The following is a 20557-nucleotide window of genomic DNA, read 5'->3' on the forward strand; positions in this document are numbered from 1 at the left end:
AAGTACCACCCAGCTTTAGAAGTCTGTATGTCCTTACCCGTATCTTCTCCATTACTCCAAACAAAATAATCCAGCTGACCTGCTTTTCCTGTAGATGGGAAAGTTTAAGAGTATTTGCTTTCTATTTCATTTTTACCATCATTTCCAATGACTAATAAAACAACATATAAGATGCCCCCTAAAAACAGCTATTCCCTTTAAACTAGGCAAAACCAAACTTATTTCTCAAAGTCTTCCAAGAGAGACCAGATGAGCCAATTACTCAGTAGTTTAGAGGTAAACCTCAATGTTCTTTCTCCCCGAGCCATTAGGTTTACAAGTGACATTTATTTATTTATTTTTGGGATGGAGTCTCGCTCTGCCGCCCAGGCTGGTGTGCAGTGGTGCAACCTCCGCTCACTGCAACCTCTGTCTCCCGGGTTCAATCGATTCTCCTGTCGCAGCCTCCAGAGTAGCTGGGATTACAGGTGCGTGCCACCACACCAGACTAATTTTTGTATTTTTAAGAGAAACGGGGTTTCACCATGTTGGCCAGGCTGGTCTTGAACTCCTAACCTCAACTGATCCGCCCGCCTCGGCCTCTCAAAGTGTTGGGATTACAGGCGTGAGCCACCGCGCCTGGCCGCAAGTGGCATTTTAAAGCTCAATATTACCACTGAATATTAATGGATATACAAGACTGGAGTGGCATCACAATTTTCTCACAATTGCAATTCCAAAATAAAATCCAGTTGCACTTTTGCTTAACACAATCCTGAAAAACACAATCCTGTTTCTGTTAAAACCTAATGGTGAATCAAATATGAGTCTCTCCTAAAAGTTCACCAAATTTCTAATGCACATAGTAATCTAAATCACAAAAACAACTTTTTCAAAAATGCAGGACTAGAAACAAAGGAAAACATCGATCAGTCATTACTTCAACCATTAACAATGGAAGCACAAAGTGCCATTTGACTGGTAAAGGTTACTGGAAAACCCAGATCTCGAGTTTCACACTGTTAAGAGTATAAGATGCACGGACTGTACTGGAATTAGCAGAAATGGTTCCTGCTATAACTGTGCTTTACCTGCTATTCTCTAACACTGCTGTCCAGTAGAACTATCTGAAATGAGATAAATGTTCTATGTCTGTCCTATTCCATACAATAGCCAATAGCTACATATGTCTACTGAGCACTTAAAATGTGGCTAGCAAAACTATGGAACTTGGTTTAATTTCAATTAAATTGCTACATGTGGCTAGTGGCTCTCTTATAGGACAGAACAGTTGTATAATTTGAAATACAAGGTATAAACTGTATTGACTAAACTGTAGTTTTTCAAAGTATCATGACCTGATGTTAACACCAGGCAAGACCATTCTGATACCTAATGATACACAAGGTCTGCGATCAGCCTAAACATAAAATTCACTTATGAAATGAGAATTCTTGATATTAGATTCAGAATTTAAGGTGCAATCTTTATTAAGTAATATAAAAAATAGTCTCAGGTTCTTCCCCATTGTTTTCGCAAACGGGGTGCTCACTTTCAAAATAGTTTCCCAAAACATCCAAGTTATTTTCCCTTCAAATCTGTTCAACATCTTCTGTTCAGGAAAACAATGGCAAAAATAAGTTGTCAACACTACTAAGTGTCCTGCGACAAATTAATGTGTAAATGTCACACATTAATTTTCCTTTTCCTTAAAAGAGGGGGAAAATGTTTGGCAGCGTCCGGATCCTTCAAAAGCCTTATTACCCATCTTTCCAAATGTTTAGGTGTGCAAAACATTCAGATACAGTTGCGATTTCGTTCCTAGATACAAAGTAGTTTTTCAGTTCCAGAGAATTACAAGTCATTTTGACTTGTATTCTTTGACCAGCTCTTCATAAGTCAAGAAAAGTAACAAGATGGTGCACAAAATGTCAAAAGAAAACAAGTCTGGAAACTTGCATTGAGTAACTAGTCGCTAAGCGGAATCAATTGCCTTTAACCCGGAGAGGGAGTCCCTCGCACTACCCAGCCAAGCAAACAGAACAAGGTCGTGACCCTGGGTCACGGCCGCCAGTACCGCTCCCGCCCGGCAGCGGGGAAGCCACCTGTTAGGCCCGAGCCTCACCTGGCAGGAAAGAGGAAGCGACTGCCCGGCAGCTCGCCCGACGCGAGGGCGGTGAGCGTGGAACCCGCCCCTCTTGCTGCAGCGGCTAGACCCCCATCGGCACGTGGGCTTCACCCAGGCCCCGGCAGCTCTGACAGGCGGGTCGCCCGCGGACCCCGGCCCGCCGTCTCGCGCAGGTCCCCGGGGCAGGACCCCCGTTTCCCTCGCAACCACCCCGCCGAGCGGGCGCCCCAGCGGCCCACACCGCCGGTCCGCCCTGCTTCCCTTCCTTCCCGGACGGCGCGATCCCGCCCTGCAGCCCCTCACCTACCTGGTCACGGAGTTTGAGGAACGCCATGGCGGTCGCCTCCGCGCCCACTCCAGCCTCCTCCTCCTCCGCCGCTGCCGCCGCCGCCGCCCGGCCCACTGCTCCCGCCCCAGTAGCCTTGGCCGCTGCCCGGGACCAGCGGGTCCGCGGCCGACTGCGCTGAGAAGACCGCGGGCAGGGGGCGGCGCCGCCTCCCCGGCCGCCCGCCGCCGCCGCCGCCGAGAGGTGAGGTGCCCGGCCGGTCCCGCCTCCTCCTCTGAGGACTCCCCGCCCTCTTCCTTCCTTTCTTTCTCCTTCCCTCTGCTGCCTGCCCTACCCGCCGCTGCCGCCGCCGCCTCCTCACGCCCCCTTCCCGAAATACCCTGGCAGCCCCCGCGGCCGCGCCGTTCCAGCCCGCGGCAGCGGCGGCATCCAAACTCCACAATATTACCACCACCGCCCGCCGCGATTGGCGGCCGCACGGGGGAGAGGCCAGAGTAAGCCGAGCGCCCATTGGCCACGCCGCCGCGCTCGCTGGTGCCCCCCCGCCTCCCGCGACGGGAGGGGCGGGCGGAGGAAGCCGCAAGGGTGGGCGCGGGGCCGTGGCGCGGGCGGGGCGGGGGAGTCGGCAGGGGTGCGGGCCGGGGGAGGGCGGCCAGGTGTCCCGGCTCCCAGGCGCGCGCCTCAGGCGTGGTAGGCGGGGCCCGGGGCGGAGGTGGCGGGGGGAGGTGGGGAATGGCCCGGGACTCGCACGTGGAGGTGGAGCGCGGACGCCTCCCTCAGCCAGGGCAACACTAAGGAGCTGGGTGAGGGACCGGAAGGGCTGGAAGGGGTGGGCACCTGGGGGCTGCGGCGAGTGGCGATGGGCGAGCCGGACTTGCACGTGGAGAAAGCGTGAGAATGCGCCCCTGGGTTTGGGGAGGGTGGGGAGCCAAGGAGTGGGATGAGAGGTGGTCACGGAATGGGGGGCGCTGCTGTCCTCCCCGGGGGCTGCAGGCCGAGACCGGGTGAGGGGCGGGGGTGATGCTGGCACTCTGGACGGAAGGGCGTCGTCTTCGCAGCCGAACAGGTTGTGGACGCCCAATCCTTTTTCTGCCCGTAGTCCCAATCCGAAGCTAAGCTGTGTGGTTTTTCCCTTGAAAGCTCCCCAGCCAGGCTTGCTGCCTCCACCCCTTCTTTCGCATCTGAAGCATTTTGCCTCCCGCTCGAGAGAAATCAATTTTCTTAAACAAACAAACAAAAAAAGATGTGCAGGATTTCTAATAAATAGCATCCTTGGATGGAGGAGAAGAGGAATGACTCCCTCATCCTGCCACACACACCCCCACGCCACCCCGCAGCTCTGAAACGGCTTTTCTTTCTTAGCCAGCCGCGCACTGTTGCCATTCCAGGCTCGTGTGGGAGAAGATTGTTGTGCGCCTGGGTCTGTCCGCCCGGGCGGCTCCAGCCTCTGGTTTATAAAAGGTGCAGATGGTTAAAACACAAACGTGTGACGTCAGGGTCGGTTTTTAAAAGTCTTTTCTACCCACTACATCAGTTGTGTCTCTTGGGATGGACTTTAGAGAATCGATTCGAGCCTAATGGCAGTCTAGAGAAGTGGAGATCTTCGTCAGGACTATCAGATTATTGTAATGCTGCACTTATAACAAAAAACTTAGCTTTAGCCACACACACAAAAAAATGAAAATAGAGTGCAAGATAAAAAAACACACCTGATTAACTGATAGTACGACCCTTCCAATATTCTTTGACATATCCATGCCATGGTTCCATTGAAACAATTTCTTACCTAAAATTATGTCCCTCGTCATGATATTTTCTACTTAAAATGGAGGAATTCTCATAACTGTGATCTAACCGTCATAATGAGGCTAAAAAAGAAATCAAACTGCTCTTGCTTTGCATTCTCTTCAGTAGCTCCTTTACCCTTTATTTCAACTCCAGCAGATAAAATAGAGATACTATTTGTCACCCAACCCCTCCTTATCAGTTCAGTGAGGGTGAATGAGTTAATGTCGTGAAAGCATTTGAGTTCTCCAAAACAAAGATGTTGTGATAATATTACTACAGTACTTTGTGATTACAAGTTAGCTTTGTAAATAATTACCAATGTGCCATATCCAATCGTGTTCTATCTTGGCCTAGGAGTGTTAGGATTTACCCTCATTTATAAGTAAGCCTGTTAAGCACTATGGATGTTGAGCCAGGAATTAATATAGCCCTCCTCTTCCCGCCAAATAATCTCTCCTCTAGGTTAAATTTCTAGAATTTAAAAACACAATGAGAACCTGATTAGGAACATGGCAAAGGTGATTTTTTGGGAGAATGTAAGAGTGTTTGAGAGTATGAATTTATGGACTAAATATGCATTTTAATAGATTTTGTGATTGAAGCTAACGAAACTTTCCAGGACTCTTTTGAAATTTTCTAATTAACAGTAATTAATGAAAATGTTTTATGATGTACCATCTGCATTATAGTAGGCATGGAGCTCTCCTTATAGATGATGCTTCACACCTAGCTGGGTTCTCACCCTTCTGCACCATGAACACCATTTAACTTCTCTGTGTCTCAGTTTCAACATTCATAAAAAAACTAAGCTTAACATTTCCTGGTCTACTCATCTCACACCATCAGATAAGATAGTGATATGAAAGGCTGTGGAAAACTCTGAAGGACCATTACACTATTATTATTATGACAGCAATTACAGGGTACTTCAAATGTTTGTGGGAAATAGAATTAAAGGTTAAAATTAAAATATAAACTTTATTTCTCAACATACGATTTGTCAAGTTCAAGATGATAAGCAATGATACCAGCCATTTAGTTCATCCTTAAAGAACCGAGGGTCCTGGGAATTCATGTCAATGCAGTCTTTTTTACAGTAATAATGTAATGTTAATAACAGAAGAAAAATGCGTGCCTTTTAAAGAATTGTTAAGATTAGGAAACAAAAATAAGTCAGAAGGAGCCAAATTAGGAGTATGAGGTGGATGCCTAGTGGTTTTCCATCAAAATCCTAACAAAATTGCCCTTGTTTGATGAGAGGAATGAGCAGGAGCATTATGTTGGAGAAGGACTCTCTAGTGAAGCTTTATTGAGCATTTTCCTGCTAAAGCTTTTACTAACTTTCTCAAAAACACTTTCATAATAAGCAGATGTTATCATTCATTGTCCCTCCAGAAAGTCAAGCAAAATCTCTTGAACATCCCAAAAGACTGTTGCCAAGACCTTTGTTCTTGACTGATCTGCTTTTGCTTTGGCTGGACCCTTCCACCTGTTGGTAGCCATTGCTTTGATTGTGCTTTGTCTTCAGGATCATAATAGTAAGGCCATGTTTCATCTGTTAGAATTCTTTGAAGAAGTGTACGAGTGTTTTAGGGTCTTGACCCTACTTGTTTAAAATTTCTATTGACAGCCTTTCTCTTGCCTGAAACTGATCTGGGCCCAATGGTTTGGGCACCCGTTGAGTTGAAAGTTTGCTCAACTTTAATTTTTCAGTCAGAATTATGTAAGCTTAACCAATTGAGATGTCTGTGGTGTTGGCTCTTGTTTGTGCGGTTAATCGTCAGTCTTCTTCAATTAGGATACAAACAAGATATTTTCCTCACAAATTGATGTGGATGGTCTGCCACTGTGGGCTTTATGTTTGACATCGTCTTGTCCCTTCTTCAAATGAGTTATCCATTTGTAAACTGCTTATTTTGGGGGGCAGGGGGCATTGTCCCCATGAACTATTCATAAAGCATCAATGATTTCACCATTCTTCCACCCAAGCTTCACCATAAACTTGAGGTTTGTTCTTGCCTCAATTTTAACAGAATTCATGTTGTTCTGATACAGGCTCTTTTCAAACTGACGTCTTATCCTTCTTAGTGCTGCAAACTGTATCCTGTTCAGATACATTATAACAAGTTAATATAAGTTTATGTTGGTGAAAAAAAATTGAAATCCAGCGAGACACAGTGGCTCATGGCTGTAATCCCAGCACTTCGGGAGGCCAAGACAGGTGGATCACTTGAGCCCAGGAATTTGAGACCAGCCTGGCCAATGTGGCCAAAGCCTGTTTCTACTAAAAATACAAAAATTAGCCAGATGTGGTGGTGCGTGCCTGTAATACCAATAATTTGGGTGGCTGAGGCACAAGAATCACTTAAGTCTGGGAGGCAGAAGTTGCAGTGAGCCAAGATGGCATCACTGCACTCCAGCCTGGGCAATGGAGCAAGACTCTGTCTCAAAAAGAAAAAAAAAAGGAAAAATTAAAATCCATGCATATTTTTTCATAATATGCATTTTCCATGAACTTTTTGAAGATGCCTTGTACATTTTCATAGCTGCTGAAAAAAATAGGAAAAAAAAGTCTATACGGCCAGGTGCAGTAGCTCATGTCTGTGATTCCAGCGGAGGCCAAGGTGGGCAGATAACTTGAGGCCAGGAGTTTGAGACCAGCCTGGCCAACATGGCGAAACCCTGTCTCTACTAAAAATACAAAAATGAGCTGGGTGTGGTGGCGCATGCCTGTAATCCCAGCTACTCAGGAGGCTGAGGCACGAGAATTGCTTGAACCTGGGAGGCAGAGGCTGCAGTGAGCTGAGATCGTGCCACTGCACTCCAGCCTGTGTGACACAGTGAGACTCTGTCTCAAAAAAAAAAAAAAAACAAAAAAAAAACTATGCAATTGAGCAAAAATAAGGTGCATATTCACATTCTAATATTTTTAAAATCTTCATTATAAGGCTATTCCTGCTTATAATGAAATATTTACATATTAGGGAAATTCTTAACACCAAAAAAACCGTATCATCGAAGCCAATGGGGCCAGGAACTTAATTGTTGCCAGTAATCAATTTTTCTCTCTTGTTTTCCACGTCTCTTTCTTTTTCTCTATTACTACAGCCAGTAGCTCCACTGACACATTTTAAGTACTCTGCAGTGATAAAAAGAAAAGAGTCAATATTCCTGAGACATCTGAAGTAATGACTAATTGGCTGGACTAGACTCATGTGCTCATGCCTCAGCCAATCACTACTGCAAGGTCTTGGGGCTGATGACAGTGTCCATTCAGAATTCATGTCCAAAATGATAGAAGGAAAGATGTTATACAGATGTGACCGCCAGGGTATTTGCTGTGAGCTAGGCAGCCACACCACGTTTTATTTACTGTTCTACTACTATTTTTACTGTTGGGCACTTGCACAGCACCTTATATGCTTGCTTCATTTAAATTTTTTATTAACCTTTTTATGTTGGGAACTGGAGCCCAAAGAAATTGTGTGTTCCCAAAGTTACCCAACTAATCAATGGCAGAGCCTGGATGCATAAGGACCTTGAAAGCCAGAAGAGCAGCTTGTGTGGTAGGAAATAGATAAATATTTAAGGCTTTTTAGCCAGATAATCCCTATCTTATGAAAATGCATATAACAGACTAACAAAGCAGCAAAAGGGCGAAGCACAGTGGCTCACACCTGTAATCCCAGCACTTTGGGAGGCCAAGGAAGGAGGACTGCTTAAAGTGAGGAGTTCAAGAACAGCCTGAGCAGCGTAGCAAGACCTCATCTCTACTAAGAATAAAAGTTACCTGGGCATGGTGGCATATATCCATAATCCTAGCTGCTTGGGAGGCTGAAGTGGGAGGATCCCTTGAGCCCAGAACTTCAAGGCTGAGCAGTGAGCTCTGATTATGCCAGTGCATTCCAGCCAGGATGACAGAGCAAGACTGCCTCTCAAAAAAAAGAAAGAAAGAAAGAAAGAAAAAGAAAAGTCAGCAAAGGTAAGTTCAGAGACCCAGAGGCTGGAAGTAGAAGGTCCAACATATATTTAAAAGAGTTTCAGGAGGAGAGAAGGAAGGAGAGGTGATCTCCAGAGATGATGTCTGAGAAATTTTCAGACTTGAAAAATGTGAGTTGTCAGATCAAAGGAGTACATTGTCTCAAGCAGAATAAATTTTAGAAATTGAGACCTGTACATAGTAGTGAAATTAAAGAATACCAAACATAACAAAATTATGTTAAAAGTTACCACTGAGAAAAGTCAAATTACCCTAAGAGAAATGACTATCATCCTGTCAGCAGATTTATCACCAACAGTTGTGACAGAAGATGATGGAAAATATTTTCAAAGTATTAAGAGACCAAAACTGAGAAACTAGAATTCTATACCTAGCTAAACCATCTTTCAAGAGAAAGGACAAAATAAACACATTTTCAAAATTTAGGATGCACACATACTCATTGAAAGAAGTCCTAGGAAATATACTCCAACAAGAAAAAAGCTGAAACCTGAAGAAAAAAATAAACAAATTAGCAAGTATCTTGGTTAATATGAATCAGTAGTATGTTTTTAAGTGCTAGTATTTTAGAATTTTAAAACCAGGTGAAATTAAAATATCTATTAAAATATGGTAGATGATGGTAGGAGGGAGTTCTGAGCTAAAATATTCTGGAGTTATTTTATTCAAAGGCAATGAAATATTCCTTCACCTTAGACTTTGACAAGTTATACTGGTTAAAGTTCTTTGTTGTAAACAACAGAATCCATGCAGGAATTTTTAAAATTTATAACAAAATTATTGAGAGAGCTGGAAAAGCAATCCTGGGCTAAACTTCTAGAAAAATGCCTGAAACCATGCCAGAACTAACTGGCGTGCTGTTCCCATCAAGCTCCAAATATCAGGAGCTCGACTTTTCTTCATTTGCTCCTGCTCCCAGGATCAGTGTCAATTCTGTGTCTGGAACTTGGTCTTGTAGCCAGAAGAGTAGTAGCTGTCTGCAGAGCTTGTATCCTCACACTCCTTACATTTCCATGGGTACACCTAGTAAGTAGAGCCTATGTCACAGGCCTGCATTCTAACCGCAAGAGAGGCAGGAGATTTGAGTTCTCAATTCTATCCTGGGTAGGTAGGACCTGTAATCAGAAAAGTATCCCAAATATAGAAAGGTTATTTAAAAGATTATGGCAACCATGACTATAACACAATCCATTACTGATACACATGTTAAACATTTAAAGGTATTCACCAAAATAAGAGAACTAGTATGTGGAACTTCCAAACCTATAGAGAAAAAAAATGGCCTAGAGAAAACTTAGTTAATGAAATAGTAGGCAAAAGAGATAAAGAGAGGCAAATTAACGGTATGATAAATAGGAAACTCAAATGAGATTGTACAAAGAAGTCCAAGGATATTGTTAATCACAATAAATATAAATGGATTTGATCTGTCTATAAAAAAACAACAAACACATTCAGACTGAGTTTTTTTAAAAACCAGCTATTTGCAAGATATATGGTTAAAACATATTGCAAAAGTTTAGGGAAAGGATTTAAAAAGAACTGTATACCAAGAAAATATTAATCAAAATATTCATCTAATAACATATCAGGCATAAGAATTTAAGGAAAGAAGGATTGATAGGAATTAACAAGTAATGTGTAGTCATCATAAAAGGAACTGTCCACCAAAAAGATAAACAGCCACCATGTAGTCATGAACTTGTGTGCATTTAACCACATTAAGCAAAATTTGCTGAAACTACATAGAGTAATTGGCAAATGCCCCTTTAAAAACAGACCAGACGCGGTGGCTTATGCCTGTAATCCTAGCACTTTGGGAAGCCAAGGCTAGCAGATCACTTGAGGTCAGGAGTTCAAGACCAGCCTGACTGACATGGCAAAACCCCATCTCTACTAAAAGTGTAAAAATTAGCTGGGTGTAGTGGCACATGCCTGTGATCCCAGCTGGAGGCTGAGGAAGAAGAATAATTTGAACCCAGGAGGTGGAGGTTGCAGTGAGCCGTGAGAGAAACAGACAAAAGGGTTGAATGCCATAAAATCAATAAGCTTGATATTATGTGAGAATATATGCACACACACATATATAATCAATAGTTCACACCACTCCCCCAAGACACGAAGTCCAGCCATTTTAGAGGTGAATTTTACCAAACATGACCTTTCTTCGTTTTGTTTCATAAATAGAGGCTAACATCAAGTGTATTAACACCGAGATTCCTGATGCAGCAAATGCTTCTCAGATACCTTTTATTTCAGCCCAACCCTCTGACATCCAAGTACAGTTATTTTAAAAATAGGGCCATTCAGAACCATTTCATTTATTCAAAAGCTTTTTCAAGAGGATCTCTGCTTAACTACTACAAGTATCTCTCTGCTGCTGACATCCTTTCTGTGGTTGAAGTAGATGAAAAATATAAATAATAGACTACATAAGAAAAATATGCAACAGTTGTATACATAGTATAATATAAACTCTGTAAAAAATAAACAGAAATAAGCAAACATCTACGAATAGAAAAAAACTAAAGACCAGAAGACAGTATACCATAGTATTAAATGAAATTATGTTTGAATGACAGAAGTATTAGTCATTTCTTTATTTATCTGTATTTTGCATGTTTAGTGAGAAATCATTAGTCTCCAAATATGTTGGCATTTTATATAAACTTAAATTTTAATAATTATATTGCCACATTGGAATAAAAAAAGACATGACACAATGAAAATAACTCAGAATGGTAAAAGAAATTCTAACTTTATCAATAAGTGCATTGGTTATGAATGAACTAGACATCTCCACTAAAAGGCAGATATTATCAGACTGAATAAAACAAGATATACACCTGAGATTCAAGGACATAAGTAGGTTGAAAGTGAAAGATGGAAAAGATACATTATGCAAACAGTAACCATAAGAGATCTGGAGTGGCTACATTAATATCAAAATAGTAAACTAAACTTAAGAAATATTACCGGAGACATTTTGATAAGGGGTCAATACATCTAGAATAATAAATGTTATATAAGAACTGACCTCCAAAATAAATGGATGAAGCAAATTCAACAGTAGTAGAGATTTCATTTTAAAAATGTCATTTATAATATCATTAAAAAGTACTTAGGAATAAATTTAACCAAAGAGGTGAAAGACTTATACACCGAAAACTATAAAACAGCATGAAAGAAACTGAAGAAGACACAAATAAAAGGAAAGATATCTTATGCATGTGAATCAGAAGAATGAATATTGTTAAAATGTTCATACTATTCAAAGCAATATACATATTTAATGCAATCTCTATCAAAATCCTGATGGCATTCTTCATAGAAATAGAAAACAATCCTAAAATTTGTTTTATAGAAATATATATAAAACAAATATATTTGTTTATAGAAATAGAAAACAATCCTAAAATAGAAAAAAATCCTAAAAGAAAAAGAGAAAAAGCTGGAGGCATCACACTTCCTGATTTAAAATTATATTACAAAGCTATAGTAATGAAAATAGTATAGTACTGGCATAAAGATAGATACATAGACCAGTAGAACAGAATAGTCCAGAAACAAATCCAAACATACATGATTAACTAATTTTCAACAAGGGCACCAAGAGGACATAATGGGGAAGGGATGATCTCTTCAATAAATGGTGCTGGGGAAACTGGATTTTCACATGCAAAAAAATGAAATTGGACCCTTGTACCATGCACAAAAATCAGCTTAAAATGGGTAAATGATCTGAACATAAGACCTGAAACCATAAAAATCCTAGAAGAAAACATAAGGAAAAAGCTTCTTGACATGGCCTTGGCAATAATTTTTTGGACATCACACCAAAAGCTTGGGGTACAAAAGCAAAAATAAATACATGGAGCTATATCAAGCTAAAATGCTTCTGTACAGCAAAGGAAACCACTAACAAAATGAAAAGGCAACCTACAGATGGAAAAAAAAATGTACAAACCATATCTCTGCCAAGGGGCTAATATCTAAACTTTATAAAGAACTTACACAATTCAATAGCAAGAAAACATATAAGCTGATATAAAAATGGGCAAAGGACCTGTTTCTCCAAAGATGACAAACATGGCTAACAGGTATATGAAAAGATGTTCAATACCACTAATCAGGGAAATCAAATCAAAGCTACTACGAGTTACCACCTCACGTCAATTAGAACAGCTGTTATCAAAAAGACAAGAGATAAGTGTTGGCAAGAGTGTGGAGAAAAGGGAACCCTTGTACACTTTTGGTGGGAATGTAGATTGGTGCAGCCATTATGGAAAACAGTATAGAAGTTCATAAACACAAATAGAAGTACCATATGACCCAGAAATCCCCTTTCTGGGTGTATACTCAAATGAAATCCCCACAAAGATATCTGCATTCCCATGTTCTTTGTGGCATTATTCACAACAGCCAAGATTTGGAAACAACCTAAGTGTCTGTCAATGGATGAATGAATAAAGAAAATGTGTTACATATACTTACACAGTGGAATATTATTCAGCCTTAAAAAAGGAGGAATCCTGGCCGGACGCAGTGGCTCATGCCTGTAATCTCAGCACTTTGGGCGGCTGAGCTGGGCAGATCACAAGGTCAGGAGTTCAAGACCAGCCCAGCCAACATAGTGAAACTCCTGTCTCTACTAAAAATAAAAAAAAAAATTAGCCAGGCGTGGTGCTGGGCATCTGTAGACCCAACTACTTGGGAGGCCGAGGCAGGAGAATCGCTTGAACCTGAGAGGCAGAGGTTGTAGTGAGTCAAGGTCATGCCACTGTACTCCAGCCTGGGTGACACAGCGAGACTGTCTTAAAATAAATAAATAAATAAAATAAAATAAAGGAGGGATCCTGCTGTTTGCCACAGTATGGATGAACCTGGAAGATAGGAAGATATTATGCTAAGAGAAATAAACCAGACACAGAAAGAAAAATATTGCCTGATCTCATTAATATACAGAATCTTTAAAAAAATTCAAGTATACAGAGATACAGACTAAACAGTGGTTATTAGGAGGAAGGTGGGAAGTAGAGAAAATGGAAGATGTAGTTCAAATGATACAATGTAGGATGAATAAGTCTAGAGATCTAATGTACAAAATGAGGACTATAGTTGATAATTGTGTATTGCTTTGGAGATGTTTGCTAAATGAGTAGACTGTAGCTGCTCTTGCCACACAAAATGTGAGTGCCACACACGATGTGAGATGATGGATATGTTAATTTACTTCACTATAGGAACCATTTTACTATCTATATGTATTTCACAAATCATATGCTTTAAATATACACAATAAGAAGTGTTTTTAAAAGATTTCGGTACCCCACTTTCAATAATTGATAAAATGAAGACTTTAACAACACTATCATTAACTGATATTTATAAAACACTCCACTGAATGACTTCAGAGTACTCATTCTTTTCAAGTGCACATGTAACATTCTCCAGGATAGACTATGTAATAGAGCCCAAAACAAGTCTCAATAAAATTTTTAAAAAGATTGTAATTGTACAAAGCATGTGCTCTGACCACAATGGAATTTAGAGCTCTATAAGAGAAAGAAACCTGAGAAAACATCAAATATTTGGAAATTAAACAACACACTTCTAAATAACCCATGAGTTGAAGAAATCACAAGGGAAATTAAGTTTTACTGAATGAAAACAAAAACACAACATCAAAATCTATGGGATATATCTAAAATAGTACTTAGAAATAAATATAACTTCGATTCCTATATCAGGAAATAATAAAAGACAAATAAAAAATGTAAGCTTCCACCTTAAGAAACTAGAAAACAAAGAGCAAGCTAAGCCCAAGACAAGCAGAAGGAATAAAATAATAAATATTAGAGTAGAAAAGCAATAGATAAAAAATTTAAATCCCTAAAAGTTTTTTATTTCAAAAGATCAACAAAATTGACAAACCCTTAACTAGACTGACCAAGGAAACAAGAGAAACATTACTAATTACCAAAATCAAGAACGAAGGAGGAATAAAGCACCAAAAAAACTCCACGTGATCTTCTCAATAGAGTAAGAAGAGCCAGCAAAGGAGACTGGGATAAGAGAAACCAGAAACCAAGAGAGAATGTATTTCAGTAGAGACAGAGTGGTCAACTGGTTGAGTGCTGCTAATTCCTATAAAAGAAAATGAGAATTGACCATTGGATTAGGCCATGTGGAGTTTGTTGACAACCTTAGGAAGGATTTTGGGAAAATAGCATAAATAAAAATCTAATTGGAATGACTTGGAACAGAACTCATTATAAGAAGTGAAGAAGTGGAAAAAATGAATACAGACAACTCTTCCAAGGGGTTTTGTTAAAATTAAGGACAGCAGTGATTTGGAGTAGTAGGGAGAGAGATGAAAAGCCTAAGGGAAGTTGTTTTTGTCTTTTAAGATGGGAGATATTATATGTATAGACTGAGGAGTAATTGAAAGGTAAAAGGGGGGAAAGTTGGTGATGCAAGAGAGAGTAGATACCTGCAGGCACAAAGTCCTTGAGAAGGCAGGAGGGAATGAGATATAGTTCAGAAGTAAAGTATGTCAGGAACTCTGAAGGGTCTGAGATTTTACTGTATTTGTAAGCTAACAAGTTAGCCTGCCACTATTTCATGGAGGCTCAGCAAATGGGAAACTCCTGGGTCAAAGACAAAGGCTTTGATTTCTCACACCACCAGTTCCCTATACCCCAATTCCCCAGATCAATGTGAAGAGGGCCAGATGACACCTGCATATGCATTGAGTTGCATTACAAGTGAGGAACTCTGAACTTAGGGAACCTGAATCTTTTATATTGGGCAATAAAGGTGTGTGCCCTTTGCTCCAGAGACATTGTTTTTATTATATTGAGCAGTAAACATTCTTGCTGTTTGTTCCAGAGGGAGACACTGTCTCTATCTTCCAAGGCTATGAAACATTCAATCCTTGATTACATAGTCTGGAACAAGGAAATTTAAGAGACTCTTAGAGAATTGTCTCTCAACAGAGTTTAGCCTTTAGTAAGAGCTTGGACACCTCATCCATTTTAAATGGTAGAGGGTGAGGGGTGGGGAAGATAGATTATTGGAAAAGATTCTAGTACCTCTTTTTTGCTTACTTTTATTTTTTTCCCTAGCAAATCAATAGATGAAGGTATCAGGTAAAATTTAGGAGTGGGCATCAAGAGTGTATGGTTTAAAGAGAGATAAAGCTGCCTAGAAGAGAAGGAGAGGGTTGGCCAAGGAAATGTAGAATTATTGGGTACTGCTGAAGACACTCCTATAGTGTGTGATCATAAATTTAACCAGTCAACACAATTGCGATTGTTTTATCCAGGTTCATTTCATGCTTAAGTGCAGGGAAAGATCACACAGAGAGATGGCTTTAACCAAGATTGGAGGTTTTTTTTTAGGACAGTATGATGGAGAAAGAATGTGGTAAGGGCCTTAGGGGTTGTACACTGACAAACCCTTAATTAGTATGAATACAGTCATGGACCATGGAATCTAGGCTGGATAAAAAGGACAGTGAGGAAAGGAAACCCCATGAAAAATTGATGAGGCCAAAGGATCAGAGTTCCTGATAGGATTAAAGAAGAGTTAGAGTGTATTAGAATAAGTGAACTAGGAAGATAGAAGGAGGTAGTCAAATAATGGAATGCCTAAAATCAAGGTTTTAGAGTAATAGTACATGAGCATGGGAGTGGGTAGCTAAGGTGGGGTAAAGAAAAAGATCATGAGAGGTGAGGAGTCAAGAAACTGAATGACCAGGGTGTCAGAAGTATCATTTAGTGCTTGTTGAAGTCACCAAGAATAACAAGTCACAGTGGAGAGACAGGGACCTATATGCTAAAATTTTGAATGAATGAGAGGAAATGACTGAAAGGTCAGTAGATGACTGCAACATAGAGGGGTGGCAGGTGCCACGGACTGATGGCAAACTGTTCCTTTATTTAATAAATATTTATTTACATATGGCCAACTAATTACTGTGGGAAGAACAACTTACCACATCCTCAAGGATTACATGCTAATTGGAAGATAATATACTCCTCCATCAAAAACGAAACAGTAAGGCAAACATTGCAGTATGGTGAGGCAGAAATACCACTTGCCTAAGGGTCAGAAAATCCGATTTCTATTATGAGTTCCAGCTTTGTCAGTAATTAGCTGTGAGCCTGGGTAAATCAATTAACCTCATTAGGCCTCAGTTTCCACATTTGGATACAGATGAGATGATTCTCAAGCTTCTGCAGGGCATAACATTTCATAATTCTATGAAATAAAATAATAGCTATTTCACACGGAAATTGGGGAGAATAAATAAGCAAGACTGTCCAGATTTTACAGACAGAAGAACATGAACCACAAAGGACTACATAATTTGTCCAGCATTAGAATGTAAAGTCAGGTTCATTGTTGTTTGTGTTAGATCATATAATGCAGAGCAGATGGCCTAATCTGTATTTGTTTTTGTCCACTTTCCTAAATTTTTGTCTTTCCGTTATCTCTATTTGGTTCTAGCTAGGTCATGATTGCTTATGTCAAAGAAACAAAGAAAATACGACAAGAATCTGTAACTGTAACAATGTTGTTTAACACAACTTTGAATACATTTTTACAGGAAGCAAAGAAGTGTGTTGCCCTCCAGGAAATGTGTGTTGCTCTGATGTAATTAGGTTGACATACATTTCCCTGGTAGCCAATATAAGGAGTGGGTCCACTAACCCTTGATATCAGAAAATTTTGGGGTTGGATTAGATGTCAAGGTTGGGAAGGATATTATTTGGGTAAAGGGGTTCATTAACAGTTTTTCCACTATAATGAATTTTTCCTTTATAGCTGTGATGTTACTCCTATATTTTTGAATATGTACAAGCATATTCAGTGATGCTTTGAGACCCAACTATATGCTGGGTACTACTGTAAGGACTAGTGGCTTTGTGGAGAGCAAGAGAGCTAAGGTATGCGTCCTATCTCCTTTTGTTAATATATACTGAATGGCAAAGATAGACATAAACAAGAAAATGAATAAATAAGATATTTTTTCAGAGCATGATCAACATTATGAAGAATATAAAACAGAGTAACAAGATGTCTCTTACCATGTTTTGCATTCCCCCCATTTAGAAAATAAGTACCACAAGAGTTAGGACCTTGTCTGTTATATTTATGAATGTATCCACTGTGCCTTGGTTAGTGAGTTTTGGTTGTGGACTTCTTTAGGTAGGACAGTCAGAAAAGGTATCTGTAAGGTGCCCTGAGAGCTGAGAAGTAGAAAATAAGGAGTTTTCAGCCAAAGATCTGGGGAAGAGCAATGTAAAATTCCCAAGGAAGCAACAAATTCAGCATGTTTAAGAAACATACGGAAGGTCAGTGTGGCTGGAAAGTTGTAAGGGTAGAAGTATGAATTTTAATTTAATTACTGTGATAAGCCACTATAGGTTTTTTTTTCCTTTCTTTCTTTTCTGGTCATGTTTTCTTCCTCTAATTTTATTTCCTTTTTTCTCTAAAGAATTTTAGTCAGGGATTTTAAATGACCTTATTTTTATCTTAAAAAGTTTACCCAGACAGTTTTGTAGGGAATAGAGTGAGAATAGCATGAGAAGAAGCAAGAGATCAGTTAGGAGATGAGTGTTGATGATGGGCTGGTGCAGGGGAAGAAGTATTGAGCAGTAATTGAGTTTGAGATATATTCTAGTAGGCTGTGTGTGGTGGTGCTTTGGGAGGCCCAGGTGGGAGGATAACTTGAGGCTAGGAGTTTGAGAGATACATTCAAAAGATAGAACAAACAGGATCGTTCAGCTGTTGTTCTTCAACTGTTGTTCGACAGCTGATTGATTGGATATGGAGTGAGAGAAAAAACAAGAAAGACTCCATTGCTTTGATCTGAGTAATGTGGTGGTAGTAGTGCCACTAACAGGGAAACTGGGAGAGGAGCAGAGTTTTTCTAGGGAAAATCAAGCAGTTGGTTTTGTCCATGTGAAGCTTACAGTGCCTGTTAGATCTCCAAATGGATATGTAGATAAAATGGTTGATATATGAGTATGGCAGGATGTCAGAACTGAAGATATTATCCTCCTGTGAGTCATTGGCATTTAGATGCTATGTAAAGCTACAAGACTGAGTGAGCTCATCAAGGGAGAGCATGTTGATATGAGCAGCAAGGACTAAGCCTTGAACATTTTTGCCTTTGAAAAATACAGTATTCTATAGACTAGAAGTACATTATTTACCAGGTAAATCAGCCAGTTTTAAAAACCCACTTTGTCTTCCTCTCTCAGCAAGTAGTGGGAGGCCATCTTAGAAGGAAGCTATCCTGGTGGGAAGCTCTAATCACACAGCAGCCCCTGGGACTTGGCAGTATGTCATCAGATACACAAAGAAAGATTCTGGTTCCACTATGCCTCTCTCTCATCCTAAGTCTTCCCTGACTCTCCCAGGCCACAGTGATCCCTCCTTCTCCTAACTCTTCTTCCTCATTACTTTCTGGACCTTTGCAGACTTTCCTTCTGGTGGTGTAGCTACTTATGCAGAGCAGATGCTCTAATATGTGTTTGTTTATCTCTATTTATACAAAGTTTGTATTTGTCTTCTTGTTATCTCTAACTAGGCAATGATTGCCTATCACCCCCACTTTCAACAACATTATAATTTCCTCAAGGACAGGATATTCTTACATGTCTTTCTATCCCTTATCATGTTCTGTATTTCCCCATTTGGAATGTAAATACCACAAGAGCTAGGATTTTGTCTGTTACGTTCATCACTGTACTCTTTCAGTCTGAAACAGTATTCTTGAATAAACACAAATAGAATGAAGGAATATAAAAGCTGTTTATGGTTGTCTAGATAGATGATTAAGTGCCCTGCCTAAAAGCAAGACTTTTACCCTTTTCCTTGGTAGACATAACCTCCACTTTTGGTCCCCTTTTAACACCACCATATGCAGAAGTGTTTCACTTCATATCACCTTTATGGAATCTTCCCACAGGTTCTGCTGATGCTCAAGTAGGTAAGAATAGGACATATATTTATGGTCTGTATAATGCATATATGTAGTTGGGATCTGTGGTAGATTGTCTGCAAAGATGACCATCAACAATTTCTTTCATCTTTGTATATGTACATTGCTCTTCCCAACAAGAGATGGAGTCTGTTTCCTCCCCACTTGAATATAGATGGCCATGTGACTAGCTTTGGCTAATAGATTTCAGTAGAAGTGATGTTAATCTAACTTTGGGGCCTGGACCTTAAGAGGCCTTCCAACTTCCAGTTTTGCTGTCTTGAGATCTGGGCACCATGTTTAAGAAGCTTGGCCTTCTGGATGATGTAAGACCACATGGAGAGAGAGAAGCCTAGCTAGCACCCAACTATTCCAGCCACTGCAAGTGAGGTGCAAAACATGTGAATAAAGCCATCTTGTATTCTCTAGCTCTAGCCAAACTATCCCAGCTTCCTCAGGAGTCACGAAGCAGCCACCCCATGAAGCACAGACAAGCCATTCTTGAGGAGTCCCACCTTAGTTGCACAATCATGACAAATAATACTTTTGGGGGTGACTTGTTTTAAGCCATACTTTTGGGGGTGATTTGTTATATAGCAGTAGATAACTGAAATAGGATCTGTTTCAGGATTTCTTTTATGATAAAACTTCCAGAAATACATTGTATTTAAAAGAAGCGCTTCTGCAATTTGTAGCAAAATTATGATGCAATTATATTTTGTCCCAGCAGTCTTCCTTCTAGGATTCTATCCCAAAGATACTCTGGCAAAAGCACAAAGAGACATATTGGCTATTCATTGCAACACTACCTAAAATGGCAACAAACTTCAAACAATTCAAATGTATATCAGCAGGGGACTCGTTGAATATGTTATGTAACATCTACATGATGAAGTAATATGCAGCTATAGAAAAGGAATGAGGAACACCTCTGTAAACTGCCGTAGAGTAATCACCAAGGTATAAAGTTGAATGAAAAAAAGCAGGCACAGAAAATTATGTATGGTATGATACGCCATTGTTTAACTTTTTTTTTTTTTTTTTTTTTTTGAGACTGAATCTGGCTCTGTCACCAGGCTGGAGTGCAGTGGTGCGATCTCGGCTCATTGCAATCTCCACCTTCTGGGTTCAAGCGATTCCCCTGCCTCAGCCTCCTGAGTAGTTGGGACTACAGGCACGCACCACCACTCCTGGCTAATTTTTTGTATTTTTAATAGAGACGGGGTTTCACCATGTTGGCCAGGATGGTCTGGATTTCCTGATAGCGTGACCCGCCCGCCTCGGCCTCCCAAAGTGCTGTGATTACAGACGTGAGCTACCTTACCTGGCCGTGTAACTTATTTTTTAAAGAAAAGATAAAATATAAAAACTTTAGGCTGG

General features: G+C 40.3%; 1 protein-coding gene across 6 annotated transcripts in view; it reads right to left on the reverse strand.

Moving 5' to 3' along the window:
- ANKRD28 (ankyrin repeat domain 28) overlaps positions 1 to 2837 on the reverse strand; it is a 195011-nt gene extending 192174 nt beyond the window's left edge. For 2 of the 6 annotated variants that reach the window (XR_008677968.2, XM_055381098.2), the window contains exon 1: positions 2415 to 2545. Coding sequence is in view for 1 of the 6 variants with exons in the window: in XM_004033694.5 (XP_004033742.1) it covers positions 2415 to 2441 (27 nt within the window). In the remaining 5 variants the exon portion in view is untranslated. Of the gene's footprint in view, positions 1 to 2414 lie in introns of all 6 variants that reach the window. The other 4 variants (XR_008677970.2, XM_019023464.4, XM_004033694.5 and 1 more) reach the window with 4 other exon arrangements.
- Between the last annotated feature and the right edge of the window lie 17720 nt (positions 2838 to 20557).

This window comes from Gorilla gorilla, chromosome 2 (assembly GCF_029281585.2).
Source record: "Gorilla gorilla gorilla isolate KB3781 chromosome 2, NHGRI_mGorGor1-v2.1_pri, whole genome shotgun sequence".
NCBI classification, from domain to species: domain Eukaryota; kingdom Metazoa; phylum Chordata; class Mammalia; order Primates; family Hominidae; genus Gorilla; species Gorilla gorilla.